The sequence below is a fragment of the Stegastes partitus genome, unplaced genomic scaffold (assembly GCF_000690725.1).
Source record: "Stegastes partitus isolate 25-593 unplaced genomic scaffold, Stegastes_partitus-1.0.2 Scaffold557, whole genome shotgun sequence".
Classification (NCBI taxonomy): Eukaryota; Metazoa; Chordata; class Actinopteri; family Pomacentridae; genus Stegastes; species Stegastes partitus.
In genome coordinates this window covers 246,636-265,277 of record NW_007578288.1, presented here as the reverse complement: position 1 = coordinate 265,277, position 18,642 = coordinate 246,636, and the positions used below count along the sequence as shown (strand labels likewise).

The 18,642-nt window shown below is 42.5% G+C and overlaps 1 protein-coding gene and 1 pseudogene across 1 annotated transcript in view; one reads left to right on the top strand and one right to left on the bottom strand.

Annotated features, from left to right (window-relative positions):
• The first annotated feature begins 3,133 nt into the window (after positions 1-3,133).
• Positions 3,134-18,642, top strand: part of kcnh7 (potassium voltage-gated channel subfamily H member 7) — a 42,448-nt gene continuing 26,939 nt past the window's right edge. The window contains exons 1-3 of the mRNA XM_008288401.1: positions 3,134-3,209; positions 3,515-3,745; positions 15,067-15,226. Coding sequence (XP_008286623.1) covers positions 3,134-3,209; positions 3,515-3,745; positions 15,067-15,226 — 467 coding nt within the window. The remainder of the gene's footprint in view (positions 3,210-3,514; positions 3,746-15,066; positions 15,227-18,642) is intronic.
• On the bottom strand, positions 7,136-9,839 carry LOC103362133 (nicotinamide riboside kinase 2 pseudogene; annotated as a pseudogene).

Here is an 18,642-nt window from a genome sequence, read left to right as displayed (position 1 = left end):
CTGTTTTTCATGCAGCCATTCATGAAAATCCCAGGAGGAGAGAGATAGAGAGAGAGAGGAGATATGTGGCTTTTATTTTCCTGTGCTGAGACGATGCGGCTGAATCTGCTGCAGGACCATGGACAGCACCTCGGCCACCTCATGCTAATGCGAGCTTGACTTTCCTGGAAAGTTTTGCTAAAGATTAAACTAACTTGATGTGTTTCCTACTTATAAGAAACTTACAAAACTGTCCAAACAATGCAGCTCATTACATCAATAACTGATTCCCAGCATAAAATGTGCACCAAGATGGAGAGAAGCTGTACTTAATAAGGTGGCTTCCAATAAGATCCCTTCTGTTTAGGATACAGTTTTGTGAAATGTGCTCGGATATACTGAAATTCCATCTTTAATGTACTATATTCTGATATGCATTTTTTATTAGATCTCAGGAAGAAACCTAAAAAATGCTTACCTGCACAGTAAACAAGTTTTCTAGCCTCTGGGTTTGCCTCAGTGTGCACCCCAGTGCACCTGCACAGAAGTGTTTCCCCAGCTGTGCTCTGGTAAAGCCTGTGGTCTGAGTGGAAGAGCCTGTGCTGTTCGACTACACTTTACATTAAGACTGTGTCGCACAGTTATAGAAAAAAAATCCTTCTTTTTAGGCTCTGGAATGCAAAGGTTTGCAACTATACAACCCCAATGGGTTTAAAATCCATAATACAAAGAATAGTAACTTATCTTTTTTTGCAGTTTGAGGTGTCAACAGTTTCACAGATGCCCCTTTTTATTGGACATTTCTGGGGAATGTGCTTTTGGGCCACAGGAGAGTTCTGTCACAGTAACACAAGTGAGCACTCGGACAAACTGGCAGTAAAGCCAAGTCACAATGCTGGATTCAGCTCTAAATATATCCATGTTTGTCTCTACAATTCAGCAGTTTTCATGTTAACCAGCAACAGTGAACACAACAGACACACACACAGTAGAGCATTATGAACCCAATCCTACAATTGCCACCGGGTTTTCAGTAACTGTTGTGTAAACACAGTTTGGGTAAAGACGGCAGGTGTTTGAAGGTTTCAGCCCCATGTGCTGAAAGTACATCTGACCTGGTGTTCACCATCACCTGAGTTTATGGGTTCAGCACCTTGGACAGCAACCTTAAGAAGCTGATGAGAGTCAAATGCTTGAAATGACTCAAAATGACTCTAAACAAGGGGCTGAAAAGTGGAGCGGTGGTTAGCATCATTGCCTCGCAGCAAGACGGTTGCCAGTTCGCGTCCCGGTGACGACACCCGGGATCTTTCTGTGTGAAGTTTGCATGTTCTCCCCGTGCAGTGTGGGTTCTCTCTGGGTTCTCTGGGTTCCTCCCACGAGGTCCAAAAACATGTTGAGGTTAATTGGTGATTCTAAATTGTCTGTAGGTGTGAATGTGAGTGTGCTTGGTTGTCTGCCTCTAAGTGTAGCCCTGTGATAGACTGGTGACCTGTCCAGGGTGTCCCCTGCCTTCACCCTGGGATAGATTCCAGCCTCCCACAACCCTAGTGAGGATTAAGCGTTGTATAGATAATGGATGGATGGACATCTAAACAAGTGTTTTTAGTTATTTTAATCAAACAAACCTCTCAGATAAAGGCTGCGGTCACCAAACACTGCATACTAAGGTGTAATTTTGTAGTTTCACCCAAACCAACAGTCAAGTGCACCCTGTACAAACCCACATACTACTGCCACAGCATAACATATATGCCAGTTATTCTCTGTCAGTGTGCCCCAGGGCAGCTGTGGCTACAATCCTAGCTAACCACAACCGCAATGAATGTGTGTGAATGAATAATTGACTGTTAAGCGTCTCTGAGTGCCGGAAAAGCGCTCCATAAATCTGATCAATTATTATTATTAATACTATGCCTCTGTAAATCTATTATTTACTCAGCTTGTTTATTCCAAGTGACTAAGAAATCCCGAAGCATTACTACTAAAGAAACAGCTCTCTATTTTGAGGAATAAGCCTTGCTGTCTTGCAAAGGGTTCATTCAATGCAGAGCTCCATCAAGCTGCCAATTAGCTTCCTATGAACGAGGGAACAACTACTCTGGCTCTGTTCGAGGTTTACAACATTTGCCAATCAGCAGTGACAAACAAATTCCAGCACAAACCTCAGCTGTAAGCACAACTATAGCTTTCACACTTGCTTCATGAAATGTGATGAGAATTGGTGAGCTGGCCAAGAAGGGAAATAAGCCTATTTTCCATCCCGATGCTTCACTTCCTTTTTAAAAAATAATTAGTCACCAACTTACTTAAAAGCTTAAGATACATATTTAAATCAGTGGATGCATGTAGAATATTAATGCTTAAGTAGGAGCAGTGACATAATACATTGGTTACTCTTGGCTTCCAACCAGATTCATTTTACGCGCAGGAACTTTTGGCGCATTTGGAGACGCTTGTAATTTACTAATACAAGTAGTTGCTTTTTTTAAGGGTTAACATGTTTTTTTCATGAGTGCACTGACAAAACAGAGCTGTTTTAGTCTATATTTTACTAAAAGTGCAGTATGGAGATGGAGAGGGGGAAATGGCTCTTCTTTTTTTTTTTTTTTTCTTGTTTCCTTTTTTTCACACGGGGCAGCATATTGTGCGCACATTCTGATGATGCTCAGTGGCGCTGCACAAGGCTGGGACTTATCCATACCCGAGGCAGAGAGGGAACTAAGCCCCCTGGGAGCAACGTCACTCCCCTTGGCATATTACCCACTGTCCACTGTATGCGCCCAACACACCACGACAGAGGACGCCAGGATCGCAGCCATCCTCAACTCAACGCGAAATGCTCCGCGAAGTGAATCGAACTCAAGCAATCCTCCCCCGATTCCGTGCGTCTCGGCGAGGAGGCATTCACATGTTCCGGCATACGAGCGGGATAAATAACTCCTCGGCGAAGTAGGAAGGTCATTTAAAGTGGAAAGAGTGCTCGCGTCGGGCACGGTGCGTGGGTAAATTTCAAAAAAAAAAAAAGGGAAAAAAGAAGGAAGGAAGGAAACATCTCAGAAGAAGCCAATTATTTGTAACTTCGGGATTTACTTGTTAAAAAAAAAAAAAGGCGCTTCTGTTTGAGGATCGTGGAATATCTGTGTGTGTAAACATGCCTGTGAGAAGAGGTCACGTTGCGCCACAAAACACATTCCTTGGAATAATTATTCGGAAATTCGAGGGTCAGAGTGAGTATCTTCTTCTTCTTCTTGTTCTAATTCTGCTACCAGATCAGGAAAGTAAATGTTCCTTTTTTTTAACAAATGAACACTTGGGATAAAGATGAGTGAGTGAATGTAATTTCATCTTCTGATTAAGTTGTTCATTTAGGATAACCTTGTTTCATAAAATGACCAATCAGACAAGCTGAGGTGTTTAGTTTTTGGCTTTTCTAAGACCATCCCTGAAGATGTTGTGATCTTAATTAGATGTGTGCCATCATGGTGCACATGTGCCACATCCAAACTCTACATTATCTCCTCTTTCCACGCAGACCGGAAATTTGTGATCGCCAACGCCAGGGTGGAGAACTGTGCAATCATCTACTGCAACGATGGCTTCTGCGAGATGACGGGCTTCTCCAGACCGGACATCATGCAGAAGCCGTGCACCTGCGACTTCCTCCACGGCGACCTGACGGACAAAGAGGCCATCAGCCAGGTGGCGCAGGCGGTGATGGGCTCAGAGGAGCGCAAGGTGGAGATCACCTACTACCGCAAGGATGGTGAGTAACTGACCTGGTACAAGAGCGCAGACTGCCACAGCGAGCCCCTCCCCAGTAAGCCGAGAGGTGTCTTTTGTGACGCGTTGCTTCTGAGAGATCACCCGCTGAGGCTTCTCATTGTGTTCCACCTCATGATGTGGCCTGTCAGTTGGTTACTAACCAGCCAGAGTCAGTTACAAGATGTACAAGAGGGTAACAGCAAGGGCAGTCAGCTCTAAAATAACTCTGTCCTGTAACTTTATGCTGGAGTTGTTCATGCGCCGCTGTGTCAAAGTAAACGGATAACTTTGATCCTCCACCAGATGAGTCCACCAGAGGGTTGTTGTGAAGCGAGACACAAAAAACCACAAAGAATAGCTGCTTTAATTAAAAATAATCATACAGTAGAAGCCTTTTTGATGTGCTTTTAGTGCTGCTGCAGTGTGAGGATGGTCGTTGGATGCATGCATGCAAGTGTGAGCAATACAACGGCTCCATGTGTGGACATGTGGAGCAAAAAAAAACTGTTGTAGAATGACAACACGTGTATGTTTTTTGCAGCAAGCGGCAGAAAATAGTCCCAGAGTTATATTTAACATGTATGATAGAATAAGCTACAGATGGGGATCAAACAGAAGCTTCTATATGATGTGTCACGCAGTTTTTATGCTTTGCTGGGCTGAGAGAAACATGGAGACACCGCTCACCTGCTGCCCTGTAACCAATATGATGTTTTCTGACTCCACGTTTAGAAATCAATGCTTGTTATGCATTACATGTTTCAAGTACAAAACGCTGACTGTGTCTATAACATTTAGTCTTCTTGTTTGTTTTAAGCGTGGCTGTGCTTTGGTAATCTGTCTTTTCACTGACCTGTACGAATTGCTGCACACGTGAAAGGTTACGGCTCAGCATGACAGCGCTCCCCCCCCTTCTTCAATGGTACACTGGTATTTGTCATTCACTTTCCCAGTCCTGTTATGAATGGTGTGCTGCAGCAGCCCTGAGTCAGAGGGAGTTAATACGATGCTACCACTCGGTGACATAAATCCGCAGATTGACCACCTCCTGCCATGCTCTCACATGAGCTTTTTATGGTCAGCATGATATAGCCGTCAGCCCAAGCCAAGGTTACCCCTCTTGCAGAGCTTCCAGAGCGTGTTTTTACTTTTCTTTTTTAAATTTTGCAGGACTTTTTTCAGTGTTTGAAGTCTTTACTTTGTGGTAACTTCCAAGGCAGCAGTATTGTATATGAGAAATATAAGCTGGGAAAAGAGGTAATATTTTATTTAATCATAAGGAGCAAGGGCTTTAATTTTTAATTGTGAGTTTGATTAGATTCTAGGCCATGGATACATGTTTAATCTACCATCAGCAGCCATCAGCTTGCGTTTCTTTTTTCTTTTTTTTTTTTTGTGCTAATCATGAACACACCAAGAGCCAGCTGCTACATGGCTAAAATAGATTGTTACAGAAACCTGCAAGACAATCACACAACACACTGCGGGGCTTGTTTTTGCACAAACAGCCAATGACAAGTAGGATTTTTCAAGCAACTTCATCCCCTTTCCCCATCCTCCCATTTTTACATACATGTTTTTTTTTTTTGCGCCTCGTCTAAACGCCTGTAATATCCGAAGCGAGGCGGATGATAGCTGCAGAAAACCTTCCAACGTAATCGTCGCTCCCAGTCTCCTCGCAATCCTTCCCCGGTGTGCATCGCGGCTTCAAGACACAACTCTTAATACTCCTCAGAGGAATTTATAGTGAGCATGTGTGCTCATGAATAAAGATGTCAGGGCTGACAGTGCAGTGACTGGGAATGAGCAGCTTACAGAGTAAATGCATTAAACTGGTATGGAGGACACAACTCACACGCTCCCCACCGCTATAGGGGAATGAAAGATTCATGCCATCCTTGAGAGCAATAACCCTATTGATTCTAGACGAGCTACAAATTGAAGTTGATGTGTGGAAAGTGGTCATATTCTATGTCTCCTCTCCCGACTGTATTTCAAGTTATCAGTCCTAATGCAAATCAGTTAATCCTTTGTACTAAAACCCTCCATTTTGCAAGCACCTACTGTATTCCACAAAAACATACACAAAGTAAACCAGCCTGGGCTCAGACAGGTTACCAGGATTCTATTTCCATCTCTGTTCTTTTCAGTTAAACATGTGCCTTAAATATCAGCGTTTAGATGAACGGAAATAGTCTGGGAAATCTTAAAAAAGTCAGATTTGGATTTGGGGGGGAAAAAAAGCATCAGGAGCAACAAAGCTTTCACTCTTTTCACTGAAAAGGCAAAAAGTTAAGCTGTTTATGTGCACGCTTAGAAATTAAAAGTAGTGGAACAATAGCGGGAGCACGGCAAAGGCCTTTGGCACGAGGCTGTTTTCATTTAATTTTTTTTGTGTTGCCTCTAATGTGAACAACCAAGACGGGTTGTGAGAGGAGATACCACACATGCAGCCTTCCTCCAGCTATGGTACATAATCAATGAGATAAATGCTTTCCCTTGATGGCTTTGTAAAGCTATCCTATTCCACGGGGTGTAATAATACTTTGTACCTGAATGAGTCTTAACAAAAGGAAGCTGACACCGTGGAGCAGAGAGAAGTTAAATGGATAATGGCTACATAACAGCGGCAGCTTAGCTAACCGTGCTGAATGATCTGAGACATGTGGTATGCGTGGGTGCTGGGTTTCATAGGTGACTCCCCACCAAGGGGACTGAAGGGCCATCTACCCCTGCTGAGGGTTTTTAGTGGCAGGGGGGAGCGAGGGGAAGGCAGAACGGTACACAAGGTGTGCTGCAGAACACTTGGATGACTACCCTCCAAAGAGCACATCCATTTTTCATCGGCCCTCTTTGGTGTCCTGCAGTATGAGGTTAGAGTGAAATCAGATTGTCCGAGCAGATGTATCAAATTGTACTGTGTATTAAGTACTACGAAAAGTTTGGATTGCATGCTAATAACTTAAGATAATTACAAGCAGATCGAATGAATATCAGCTCCGTTACTGGAAATGTGTTGAAATAGCTTGCTAGCATCCCATAATCACCAGTTTATTGGAGGAGCTCATTTCTTGGTCTCAGTTATTGTTCGCTTACTGTATGTTCGCTTCACCATGGAGCGCATACGGTCTGTGAACATTTGTGCTAAATTAAACAGAATAAAAGATCGCGGAGCAAAATATCACGAATTGATAAACACAAATAAAATGCTCTTTGAGCCGGAGCTGCTAGTTATCCCTGATGGCTCTGAAGACACTGATTGAAGATGAAATTAGGCCAGGCTGCGTAGCTCACAGCACTCTCACTGAGGCGAGATATAGCCACAAGGCCCAAGGACTCTAAACAAAGGGTTAGCTTGCATGGCCTCTCCCTATGCCATAATCCTGACGGGCTATGCCCCAGCGATGTTGTGTATTGGCTTAAGCAGAATAGCCTTAAAAGAGAAACATGTCAGATTTCATTATACAAGACGTACTACCAGGCGGTGGTTGCAGGGCTATGTTTAAGAGCTGCAGTTGTGGATAGTACATTGGTAGGAAGATATAAAAACAAAAATCAGCTTTCGACAATACTACTCGTGTTTCTTCCTAAAGCAGATCAGCTTATGCAGATTAATACGGGGCCTTTATACATCAAAATCGAAAAAGCAAATGAGAAAAAGCTTCTCTTTTTGAAATAAGATTTAAAGAAAAAAAAAATGTATAGAGCTCCAGCATACGGACATAAACACAAGCGCGTGTTTACGTGTCTTTAAGGCATCTTACGGTTTCACTGCAACTCTGTTTGACCTGTGAGTCATCATTGTAATAGTGTCCAACGGATCTCTTGATTAAGCAGCAATGTTTTAATAATTCATGATGGAAATAGAATCTTCAGTAATGAAATTTCCATCATGAAAAGGGAGCTAGTCTTAATACATTGTCCATTTATTCAAGCAGGTGTAAATAACATTTCTTGGCTCACAGGGAAACACTCTGTATAAAGGTCAGGGAATGAATGAACATTCACTCCCTCGCTGGTACAAACTGCTCTCTTGCAGCTATGGCCATGCTTGGATAGTACCCATTATGTTGTGCTGAGTTGAGTGTTGGAGAAAAATAGGAAGGTCGAACCGCCTGAAACCTAAACAGTCAGCAGTCTTCAGTGGGTTCACGTACTCCGCACTTCAGCTGGCGTGTATATATATATTTGCCAGGGTCAGAAGTTAATCATGTCAAATGTAAATATAAAGATGAAGGAGAGAGTAATCCAAAGCACTTGCTACAGGCAGGGGATGCTATAAGCAATGCAACTTAAGAAAACACATGCAAATGGACAAAAAAAATGAATAAAACATCTTTACTGTTCTGACAGCACGCAGCGAATTTAAGAAAATAATGTGCGGTGAATATATAAAACATATGCCAATTAGAAGACACAAGTGGAATCCCTGCAAATTATGCAGAACTCAGACGCTTCCGGTGACAATAAAAACAGACGTACAAAACAAAACAAAACTGAGCTATAACTATATAATGCTTCGAGGAGGCTACTAAAAATGATGCTAAACAGTAAAAGTCAAACATATTATCTGGCCAACTAATATCAGAATCACTCAATAACGTAAACATGACATGTTTCACCTCATTCTAATGTTATCAGCACAACCATCGTATATTATTCCCATACAGCTTTCTATTACGCTCAGCGGGCCAATGATCATCCATTCTGATTATTAAACAGAAAGTAAAGGTCAGTTCATGGTTTCTGCATGACTGATACGGACCTGAACAGCAGACAGTGGATGCACATGCAGCTCCCTTCATATTATTCATACTTTGCCTGCCACGACAAACACGGAAAAACAAACAGGGCTGCCGTGGATGTCTCTGAAAGGCTGGCTGTGACTTTGCAGTTTGTTTTTTGCAGGGCAGCGAGCAGCAGCTAGTTACAGGTTGGGCTGTTGAACCGTGATCATTCCCAAGGTATGCCAAGTGCAGGAGGCGGACGTAGCACAGGATACCTGGAGAATTAAGAACTTCCCACTGGGTTTGGGCACCGCTGATGTCGAAGCACCTCTAAAGTCTGGCAGCATCAGTTACAACTCGTTTGATGCTGCATCTTAAAGGGCTAGGAGAATCTTCTAGTGCAGTCTTTTCTCTTCAAAGCATTTGCCTGCAGGTTGACTTGGTGGATGACAAAGTTTCACATGTACCCTTGCGGATGTGGAAAGCTTGAATTGGCTCGTTTGATGGAGTCCATCACCCTGGACACAAACAAAATGGAGCTTTGTGACATGTGGTGTTTTTTGTGTGGTGTTCTTGTGTTTAAATACATGGGACCAGACGTGGCCGTCGAACAGGCCAGGGTAGGGTTTGGCACCGTGTCGTTCCTATCCAACCTCCTCTTTTTGCATTCTTCATATGGGATGGAAATAAAGTAACGCTGTTCAGCACGTCGATCAAAGGTCTGTAGGTGTAAAGCAAGAAGTCCTCCACAATAAGGATGTTAATCTCCTCCTCCTTGTGGTCGGACTTCGGGACGATCTCTGTATCCAGGGTGTTATTAACGCCATGAGACCTCTCAGACTTCACCGGGTTCTCCAGCCATGCGTAGCTCGTACTCATCATGGCGTCCATGTCCAGAGCAGTAATGACATCGTACTGCTTAAAGCCAGCTTCACCAACTTCAGTCTGATCTTGGGGCTTGAAGAAGTTATCCTGATGGACCGGGCAGGTTCTTGATCAGTCGGTTGGTGAGGGTGGTTTTCCCTCCATTTGACACCACAAGCTGTTATTTCAACTTAAACCATGTTCCTTATCCAAACCAAGTAGTTCTGGTGCTTTGACTTAACCAAGCACCAACTGAAAACAAACCAAGTAAGTAAAACAGCGACAGCCAGCATGAGATTAGGTCAAAACCAGAATCCTATACGAATGGTTGGAGATGGGAGTCGAAGTCAAGTCTCCTTTGTGAAAGTCTGCCGGCTTATAACTCCATCAAACTTCCAAGTGCAGATTTTGTAAGTTGATAACCTGTTTATGGTAATGCAGGGAAGACATAATAACAACAAGAGTGGTGTGGGAATGCTTTTTGTGTACCTCATTAAGAAGCATCGTGATAAAAACAACATTAAAAGTTAAAAATGCCCTGGAAGAGAAAACAGAGAGAAAAAAATGTTTTGAGAAAATGAAACAGGCAGCGATGATAACTCTGTGAGTGTATTCCCTGTTAAGGGCTTAGGCCCGCAGTACACATTGTTTTTAATGTCACATAAAGCTTCTTTCACAAGCCGAGCATCAGAATGAATTATGCTTTTTCAGGAAAAAGTACTGTTATGTATTTCGCCAAAGCTTTCCCCGTTCTGTGACTTTTTGCTCCAAATATAGAACGCAGTAGTATCAAAATGGCTGGCAAATAGGTCAAATTAGAAATCTAAAATCCTTCCTTCAATTATTCTGACAAAAAAAACAAAAAACATCTCTACGCATTAAAACTGTCTGGCAGTTTGTTTATTGTGACACTTTGGGTGACAACAGAATCTCTTCATATGAATTCAGATCAAATATTTATTCTATGGCTCGACTTTAACCTAAAATGTAATGTTTGATTTTGATTAAAGGGTTTCTTTTATCATCATGTAACATCAAACAGTTTAACAAGGTCCCACATTATCTAACAATCAGTTTGTTTACACAAGCTCTCAGAATGCTTCTGGCGTTTTAAATTAGGGGATAACCCAAGTTTATTTCAGTTAAAGGACTATTCAGAAAGAGCAATAAAACGAAGTGAGCTTTGACTCAAATTGCGTCACGGAAATTCCTTCTGTCGACCGCTTGTACTTCGCTTGAAGTCAAAAAAAGCAGATGAATACCGCAGTTGTTCCTAATCAGCGGCGCCGTTCTCCACATCATGAGTGACTCTCACATGGTGCAGGAAAGGTGAAAGGAAGAACAGCGCTCCCTTCTCTTCCCACAGAAAGTTTTTGTTTACCAGAATAACAGCGATGTAGGCGCATAGTCAGGTTTACAAAAAAAATAAAACCACACAGTGCTCATTAAAGTGTATTATTAGATCAAATTTAGTGCTGCGCTGTCTCTGCTGATTTAAGGTACCAGATAGAAGAAGCTTCCTTTTGATCCATTTTGGTAGAGGTGACATTCAGCAGGAGACCAGATGAGAAGGGACCCCCACGGCTTAGCCTTTAAGCATGACCATTGTTTCCCCTTCTGCTAAGGTAAACTCCTGGCCAGAAAAATTTCTGCTGAATTTAACATCTTGGCTGCACACACTGCATCAGCTCTGTGTGATGTACACCAGACCTCCACTCTTATTAACAAATACTACTAATAAATAATAATAATATAAGGAGTCTGTGTATTATCTCAGGTTTCCAGATATTTTAAAGCATTTCTTTGCTATTTTTTTTTCCTACAAACAGGACCTCACTCTGTAGCTGCGTCATTTTTCTGTTAAAGGACATCAGACGTTTGCTTTGTCTAACATAAAGAAAAACTAGCATGACGACAGCATGTTTACAAGCCGGCATGCTAACATGTATCAGGGAAACCCCGCCGCTGTGAAGAGAGGCGTATTTTTAATTTATATGCTCACTGCTGCATTCAGCGAACTGAAGCGATTCATATTTAATGGACAGTTCATATTGCTACTCAGGAAAGCTTGGATAACCGAGTGACCTGATGGCTGAGTGGTTCGGGCGCACGAGGGAAAATGCCCTCCACAGCTGAGTCCCTGGTTCCACTCGACCTTTGCTGCGTGTCATTCCCCTGCTCTTTGTCCACATGCTTGTTGTGGAGCTCGACTGCAACGGTCTAATAAAGGCAAAATACAACAAAAGAAAAGCCTACAAGAAACAAAACCTCTACCTCGCTCAGTGCACAAGGATATAACGTCCAATACATGATTTCGAATGCATTTGCAACCGGCATATAAAAAATTCCAAACATTTTCCCCACATATATTGTTGTTTACCTCAATAGTAACATGATTCTCACATTTCTAACAATGCTGTTGGTCTTACCTTTTGTAATATATTCTGCACTCAGAAGAAAGAAGCTATTTGCACACGTACACCCCATGAAATGTGGTTAGAAATCAGACAATATGACAAATGTGTCCTGCTGTTATTAATAAATGTGGACTTAAAACTGAGAAAGGTAAGAAACTGAGAAAGTAAGATTTACCGATAGTTAAGACACACAAGATATTCAGCACCATGATCACATTCTGGCTGGAGGATTTCGTTGCACACAAGTCCTGTAGTCTCTCCACTGTCTGCTTTAAAATAAAGAGAACTGCATTAAAACATCAGTCAGAGTGCACTTTTACAGCGACCACTTTTAGCAAACTATTTTTTAATTTATTCAAGATTTATCAGAAAAATTAATTTGGACTAACTCTCTCGTTCATTTGCTTGTCCCTTCTCTCTGAAAAAATGTCCTTGGTGTTTAATCAAACAGATCAAAGTCTGTCCCAAAAATGTTCCCTTTTTACAGAAGGGACAATGTAGAATTAGGTGAAGGATTTCTGGGAAATGCAGGAAAGTGCTTTTTTTGAAAAGGGGATTTACTGCTTAGAGAGCAGTTCCCCCTGCTCTCTAAGCACTGCTCTCCTACTTTGCAATGTAACACAACCAGGCACCCATGACACCAGAAAAGATGGGTGTGTAGTCCACACCTGCTGGTCTGATTATCCACATACTGCATGTGCGACTGGGCGCTGTGCTATTTATTCCCATCGATTCGCTCGATACCCTTGAAACCCTGAAGTCTACCTATTCTCCAAAACCGCGTCGCATATTTTTGATGTTTTCCATTTTATTAAAATCACATTATCATATTTCCACTGGTGACAATACCACATCACTTCTGGGAGTTTTGATGCAGGAATCCTTCCAACAGAACTCTGGCATGTTGAGGCAGACCAAGCTTGTTATATTTAGTCAGACAGCAAGTCTACTGCTAATGAATGCTGCTGGCAGGGTGTCTGTGAGCCCTGAGGAGATTACAGTGAACACTGGTAATATATGTCCTCTGTGTGCGGCACAACAAGCCAGATGACGGACACACTTATATGGAGAGACAAAGGCATTGTTTCACTATTTGACATTTTCGATTTTATCGCTCATTTCCGAATGGTGCTACCTTTCTTATAACGCCTGTGTGTAATGTTCTTCATTATGTGCTGGAAACTGCAGTTTCAGAAGAAACAGTCAAGATAGCTTTTCCCCCAGCAGAGCTGTCACTGATACTGTATGTCATCTTAGCTGTAAAGTAGCTATTGTGTTATTGTGTAGAGTCCAGTGGGTAGAGAGTTTTATTGGTGGGCAGTTATGCCTGCAGGCATCAATAGCTTTTGCTAACACAGCTATTGTGATATTCGTGGGTTTCAGCTCCACTGCCGCACACGACGCTTATTTTTAGTGATTATTCCTATGCACACATCGCAATCCCCTAAATTGGCTGTAATCTGCGCTGCCTGTTAGATCTGTTGTACTAAACCATGCTGTCAAAACTATACTGTGGCCTCGCTTTATATCGACCCAACGTCTGCCAGCTTATTTCTTTCTATGCTATTTATTTCTCATTAAAATACGCACGCGACATGGCAGAAGGAGGCACGCGACACACATGAGGACCCACATACATAAATTTTAACCTCTGGGCGTGCTTATTTCATCTTAATTATTTTATTTGTTCTGACATGCAGGCATTGACCTTTAAATTGATTCAGCTTCTCCTCGGTTTCCCCAACAATCACGTGAAGGAGCCTGGTCGCGCTCCCAACTCGTCACATACTGCCGCTTTGTCAGGTCCCCTCGGCGTCGCTTTGCAACGCACTGGGTAACCTTTAGCGTCATTTTTCAAAGCGCAGGGTAGTCTGATAGACTTTAATAGCATGAGAACATCAGAAACAGATGCTGTTAGTACGCAGACGTTCTTCACTGGTGTCGCCGCTGTCGCTCCTTTTCAGGTAACGAGAAATTTGCAGCGTTTGTGTTGTAAAAGGGTGCGTTTTAACCCACAGCATGATATTTTCCTCAACTTAACCAAGTAGTTTAAGCGTCTAAACTACAACCGCTGACAATCAAAACCTAAACAAGACCTAGGGCACACAATACAACAAAAGAAGTGATGCACGATATTAAAATTTCTGGCTGATACCGATATTAAGATTTCTGATATCGCCGATAACCGATATTATCGATGTCGATATTCAATTTTTGTTCACACCAAAAAAGGAGTATAAGTGTGAGAATGTGAAAACTATTCGAAAGAAGCCCAAATTGGACCACATTAGGGCTGGTCCGGATAGCATTTTCTGTTCTCCAGTATTCAGCCCAATTAACGACGAATATCCCAAATAGGGGTATGGCAGGTGAGTTTGAGTTCCGACGGGGGGTGGGCTGGGGCGCACAGGCAGCATTTGGCTACTGAGACCAGTTTAGGTGTTTAGGTTAGCGGTTACAGTACCGTTTCCATGGCGGCTGTCGGGGGGATGGGGGGGTGTGGGATGGGGTGCTGAGCATTCGGTCTGAGGGGTTAGAGTTGAGCGGTCATTTCCCCCATCAGTGGTCACAGCACTGTATCCGCCGTCAGTGGCGTCAGTGGCGGCGGGCAGGCGGCGGCGGTTGGGGGGGATATTTGTACGTCAAAATTGATATCCTGATTCGGGTCCAGCCCTAGACCACATAATCTTCTTTATTACGTAACAAAACTAAAACATATTTAAACATATTTTAACATATTTAACATTCAAGTCCAGGACCACTAAAGTAAAAGCATCTGTGAAATAGCAGCAATATCAAATGTAGAGACGAAGGCGCTAATGTCAGACAATCATCGGCTGAATTTGTTAATCGGACTGATTCCAATATATCGGAAAAAACACTAATATCGGCCGATACCGATGAGGTCGCCGATATATCGTGCATCCCTAAACAAAAGTAAATGAAAGTCCTGTGAGTTCTGGGTTAAACTCACCGTTTCTCCTCCAGCATCCCTATAAAGCTATTTGAAACCAAAAAAAACCCTACACACCTATCAGCATTAAATACTGTGCATATCTCTCAGACACCCAGGGAGTAACAACAGATTAGGTGACCTCAGAGGAAGGTGTTGGTCATTTCCACATTTCCTTTTAATTAACATTCTAAATAATGGCCACTGCAGCGTCTTATCTGATTGCGATAGTCCTCGTTGATGAACCTCCTTCACACAGACTGTTAACCCTCGGAGAGATGATAAGCAAAGAAGGACAAATTTATGAGTCAGCTGTTTTTTTTTGTTCCCATTCACACTCACCCTTTGTTTTCTCTTTCAGGGACCGACTTTCAGTGTAACATTCACGTAATCCCGGTGAAGAACGAAGAGGGCGTGGTGATGATGTTTATCTTAAATTTTGATTACGTGGTGGATGAGGGGAGTGACAACTCCACGGAGAAGATAAGCCCCACGTCCCCAACAAAGTCAGATCAAAGTGAGTATTAAACGGACACCTATTTCTTTGAGGCATGAGGCCGATATACACTTTACTTCCTGTAACAGCACCTAAAAAGCACTGCTGTAGGACTATTTTGTCTTTGTTGTCTTGGAATTTTGTATCAGTTAAACAATCAGTTAAATAATTACGCTAAAAAATCATTACACAATGCAGAATATTACGCTGCATCTTATGCATTTGTCACATTTTTACAGCTTTCATAATGCGCCCCCTATACCAAGACTTCCTCACTTCTTCACCAAAAGGCAGCATCATCATCAGTGGAGGGATGGAATTGAGTTAACGGCCCTCTACATCTAGTAGACACTAATTAAGCACTGGAGATTTTCTGCGCTCTCATGCACAGTGTAACTTCCAAACATGCTGCCAGCTTCTGTTATTCTTAAAAAAAACGGTGCATTATTTAGTTTGCCAGTACAATAGGGTTTACATGTACAGCAACACAATGCGCCACGGTCTGCTCACGTAACCTTATTTTCTTGAAAATGTTTTAATAATTTATGTCTGCTTTATGTCTTTTGGGAGAGCAGCATATAGCGCATTTCTCATTCTGTATTTGGATGTGTGTCAGGAGGTGTAAATGTCAGTGAGACATTCCTGCTTCTCTCTGATTGGAGGCACTCAGCATCTCCTCTCTGACCGGAGCTCAGCTATCCACTTCACTCAGTATGAATTCCTCCAAGGCACTGACATTCGGCTCGTGCTGTACTGCATGTGTGTGTGTGTGTGTGTGTGTGTGTGTGTGTGTGTGCATTTAAGAGTGTGCACGCATGCATACGTGTGTGCGTGTGCATCGCATGTGTGCCCCCCGTGTTTGTTGCTAACATTGCTAATCAGAGTTGATTGCTTGTGACGGTGCTTCAGCGAGGGAACCTGTGGGTAAATGAGACAGATAAACACATGATGTGACTTTAGATTAGAAGAGTCAAAGAGACAAAGAGTCTTGACTGCATGCACGCATCGCACTTAAGCATGACCTTAACGTGCCTTTGTGTTTTTTGGCTTAAGTAACAGCAGGGGCATTAAACTGACATTTGATGCTGTACTTGGTTTGAATGAGGTTTAGAGGCTGGTGCGAACCATTTTGTACTGAACCGGCGTGCTGTTGGACTTGGCTATGTGCAGATATTGGAAGAGAGAGAACAGATAATAAAAATGGGAGCTGGCACTTTTGCAAAAAAAGAAATCTCTTTCAGGTTATCACGTTTTTAAAGCAAAATGCCAGAACTATTACACTGGCAGAGCGAGGACTTTGACACGTCTCTGCCTTTCAAAAAGAAATATATATTTTCTAAATGATCAGGGAGAACCTTTTCACATAGTCTAACATAGGGGGGCTAATTATGATCCCTGTTGACAGCAGGTTATGGGCTGCCAGGCGTCAAATCGCGCAATACCGAGCCTGGCAGAGTAATCCCTCTTTCCCCGAGCTGCCATCTTGAACATACCATAAACTAAATTCAACATGCCTTCAAGGCCCCAAACCAGAGACGGTAATTACTATTCACTCAGCAGAGAGACACAGACACACAACACACAGACACATCTTTGTACAGCTCATTCTCCGACTGATTTGTGTATCGCACATTGGACAACATAATAATGTTTTATTTAGAAATGTCTCCATCACTATGGTTACTGTCATTTTACTCTTTTTTACTGATTACATGGTGAATTATTCCAACTAGGCTCCTGCGGCACAAAATGGAAATTGTGTTTCTAGTGAGTAATTCAAAATGGGCTCATTGTACACACAACAAGCAATAACGAGGCAGATTCTAATAGTGTGCAAATAGATTTAAGCTGCAGAGTACATATAGAAATCCGACACGACTTTATCAGCCGTTTCCTGAAACTCCAAATCTGTGAACCTCCGAATAAAAAGCCCATCCCAGCTGGCGCCTTCACTACAAAGACGCAGCACTTCCACCGCTCTCTCTAAATATTCAGCCTCCCAGCCGTATCACCACACCATGTAAATGAAACTGATGTTGGCTGCTTGTAACCAACAATCTCGTGTTCTGGAATATTTTCTGCAGCTTGCGAGCGTAGCTGAGAGCTGAAGGGAAAAAAAAAAAATCACACATAAAAATTCCGGCTCAGCCAGACGTTCAGTACATTGCCCACATCGCTGCCACTGTTACACTGATCCTCCTGTCGATCTCACGCTCTCTATCTTAATCTGAGTTGTAAAGAAGGCCTTGAGATGCTCCTTCACTTGAAGCACTCACAGCTTAAAGGGCGCAATATAGTGTTTTCCAGCCAAATCCAATAGACTCGGTGGTGCTGATTCTCATCCTGTTGTCCATGGATTCGCACCCAGCAACAGAGCATCCCCTTCACATGAATAGATGTACAATTTGGGGAGGATAAATCGACATATTTCCCTGCAATATTTTAAAAAAAAATCAGCCTCCAATAGAGAGATAATAGGCCATTTGGATTGACTGAAATCAAGGCAACCGGAGCTTCTGTTTAAATCAAAATCAGTCGACTCACAAGTGAAGATTCTTGGGTACGTAAACCTCTTTGGACCAGTCACACTTCAAAAATCACATGAGAATCATTAAGGCCAAATATGAGTCATTTAAAACCACATGACAGCGATGCGTGAGTCACAAAGTCCAACGGATTAAGGTGTGAAATGGTTGGAAATCACCTCTTTCAGATTTCATGACAGCACTGTGAGCAAAGCTTTTCCAGAAAAGCTTTAAAAACCAATACAGTAGTAATATCTAGTACAAAAAATAAAAACTCAAGAGAATCGAGGAAAACAGAGCAGCTTTAATAACACGGACAATATATGAAAAAAGTGTCCAAGAATCTAAAGGGGGATCTTCTACAAACACAGTAATGCGTTTAAAACCCGGCGATACTCTTACAGATATCCTTGTGAGGATAAAACCAAATACAAGCACAACAATAATAACCTGCAATCCAGTTCAAGCAAGGACAAACAACACGTACTCGACAGTGAAGAATATGGAAAAGAATGCTGAAGTCAAGGTCTCAGAAATAATAAGGGACACATTCAGGGCAGGTTTGAAGAAAACAACTCTCCCTAAACAGCTCTTGTATGTAATTTACAGTCTCATTGTTAGAGTCTATATTAGACTTTTACTAGATGTAAGTCTTTCGAGGACTCTCCCATGACTGTCATGTGACCTCACTCACTTCCATGTGATATCAATGTGTGAAAACAGCAGGTTGACAAAGCCTGCGAGGATCCATAAATCAATAGAACCGATGAAGTCTACTGAATGAGCAGTGACATCTCTTTAGGACTAATAGCTTTTGCCTCGTCTGACATGCAGGAGGAAGAGTTTGAGGGGCAAAGGGAAAGGGTTGTCGACTTCCTTTGTGGGAGGTGGTCCAAACGCTCAGTGGTGCCGCGGC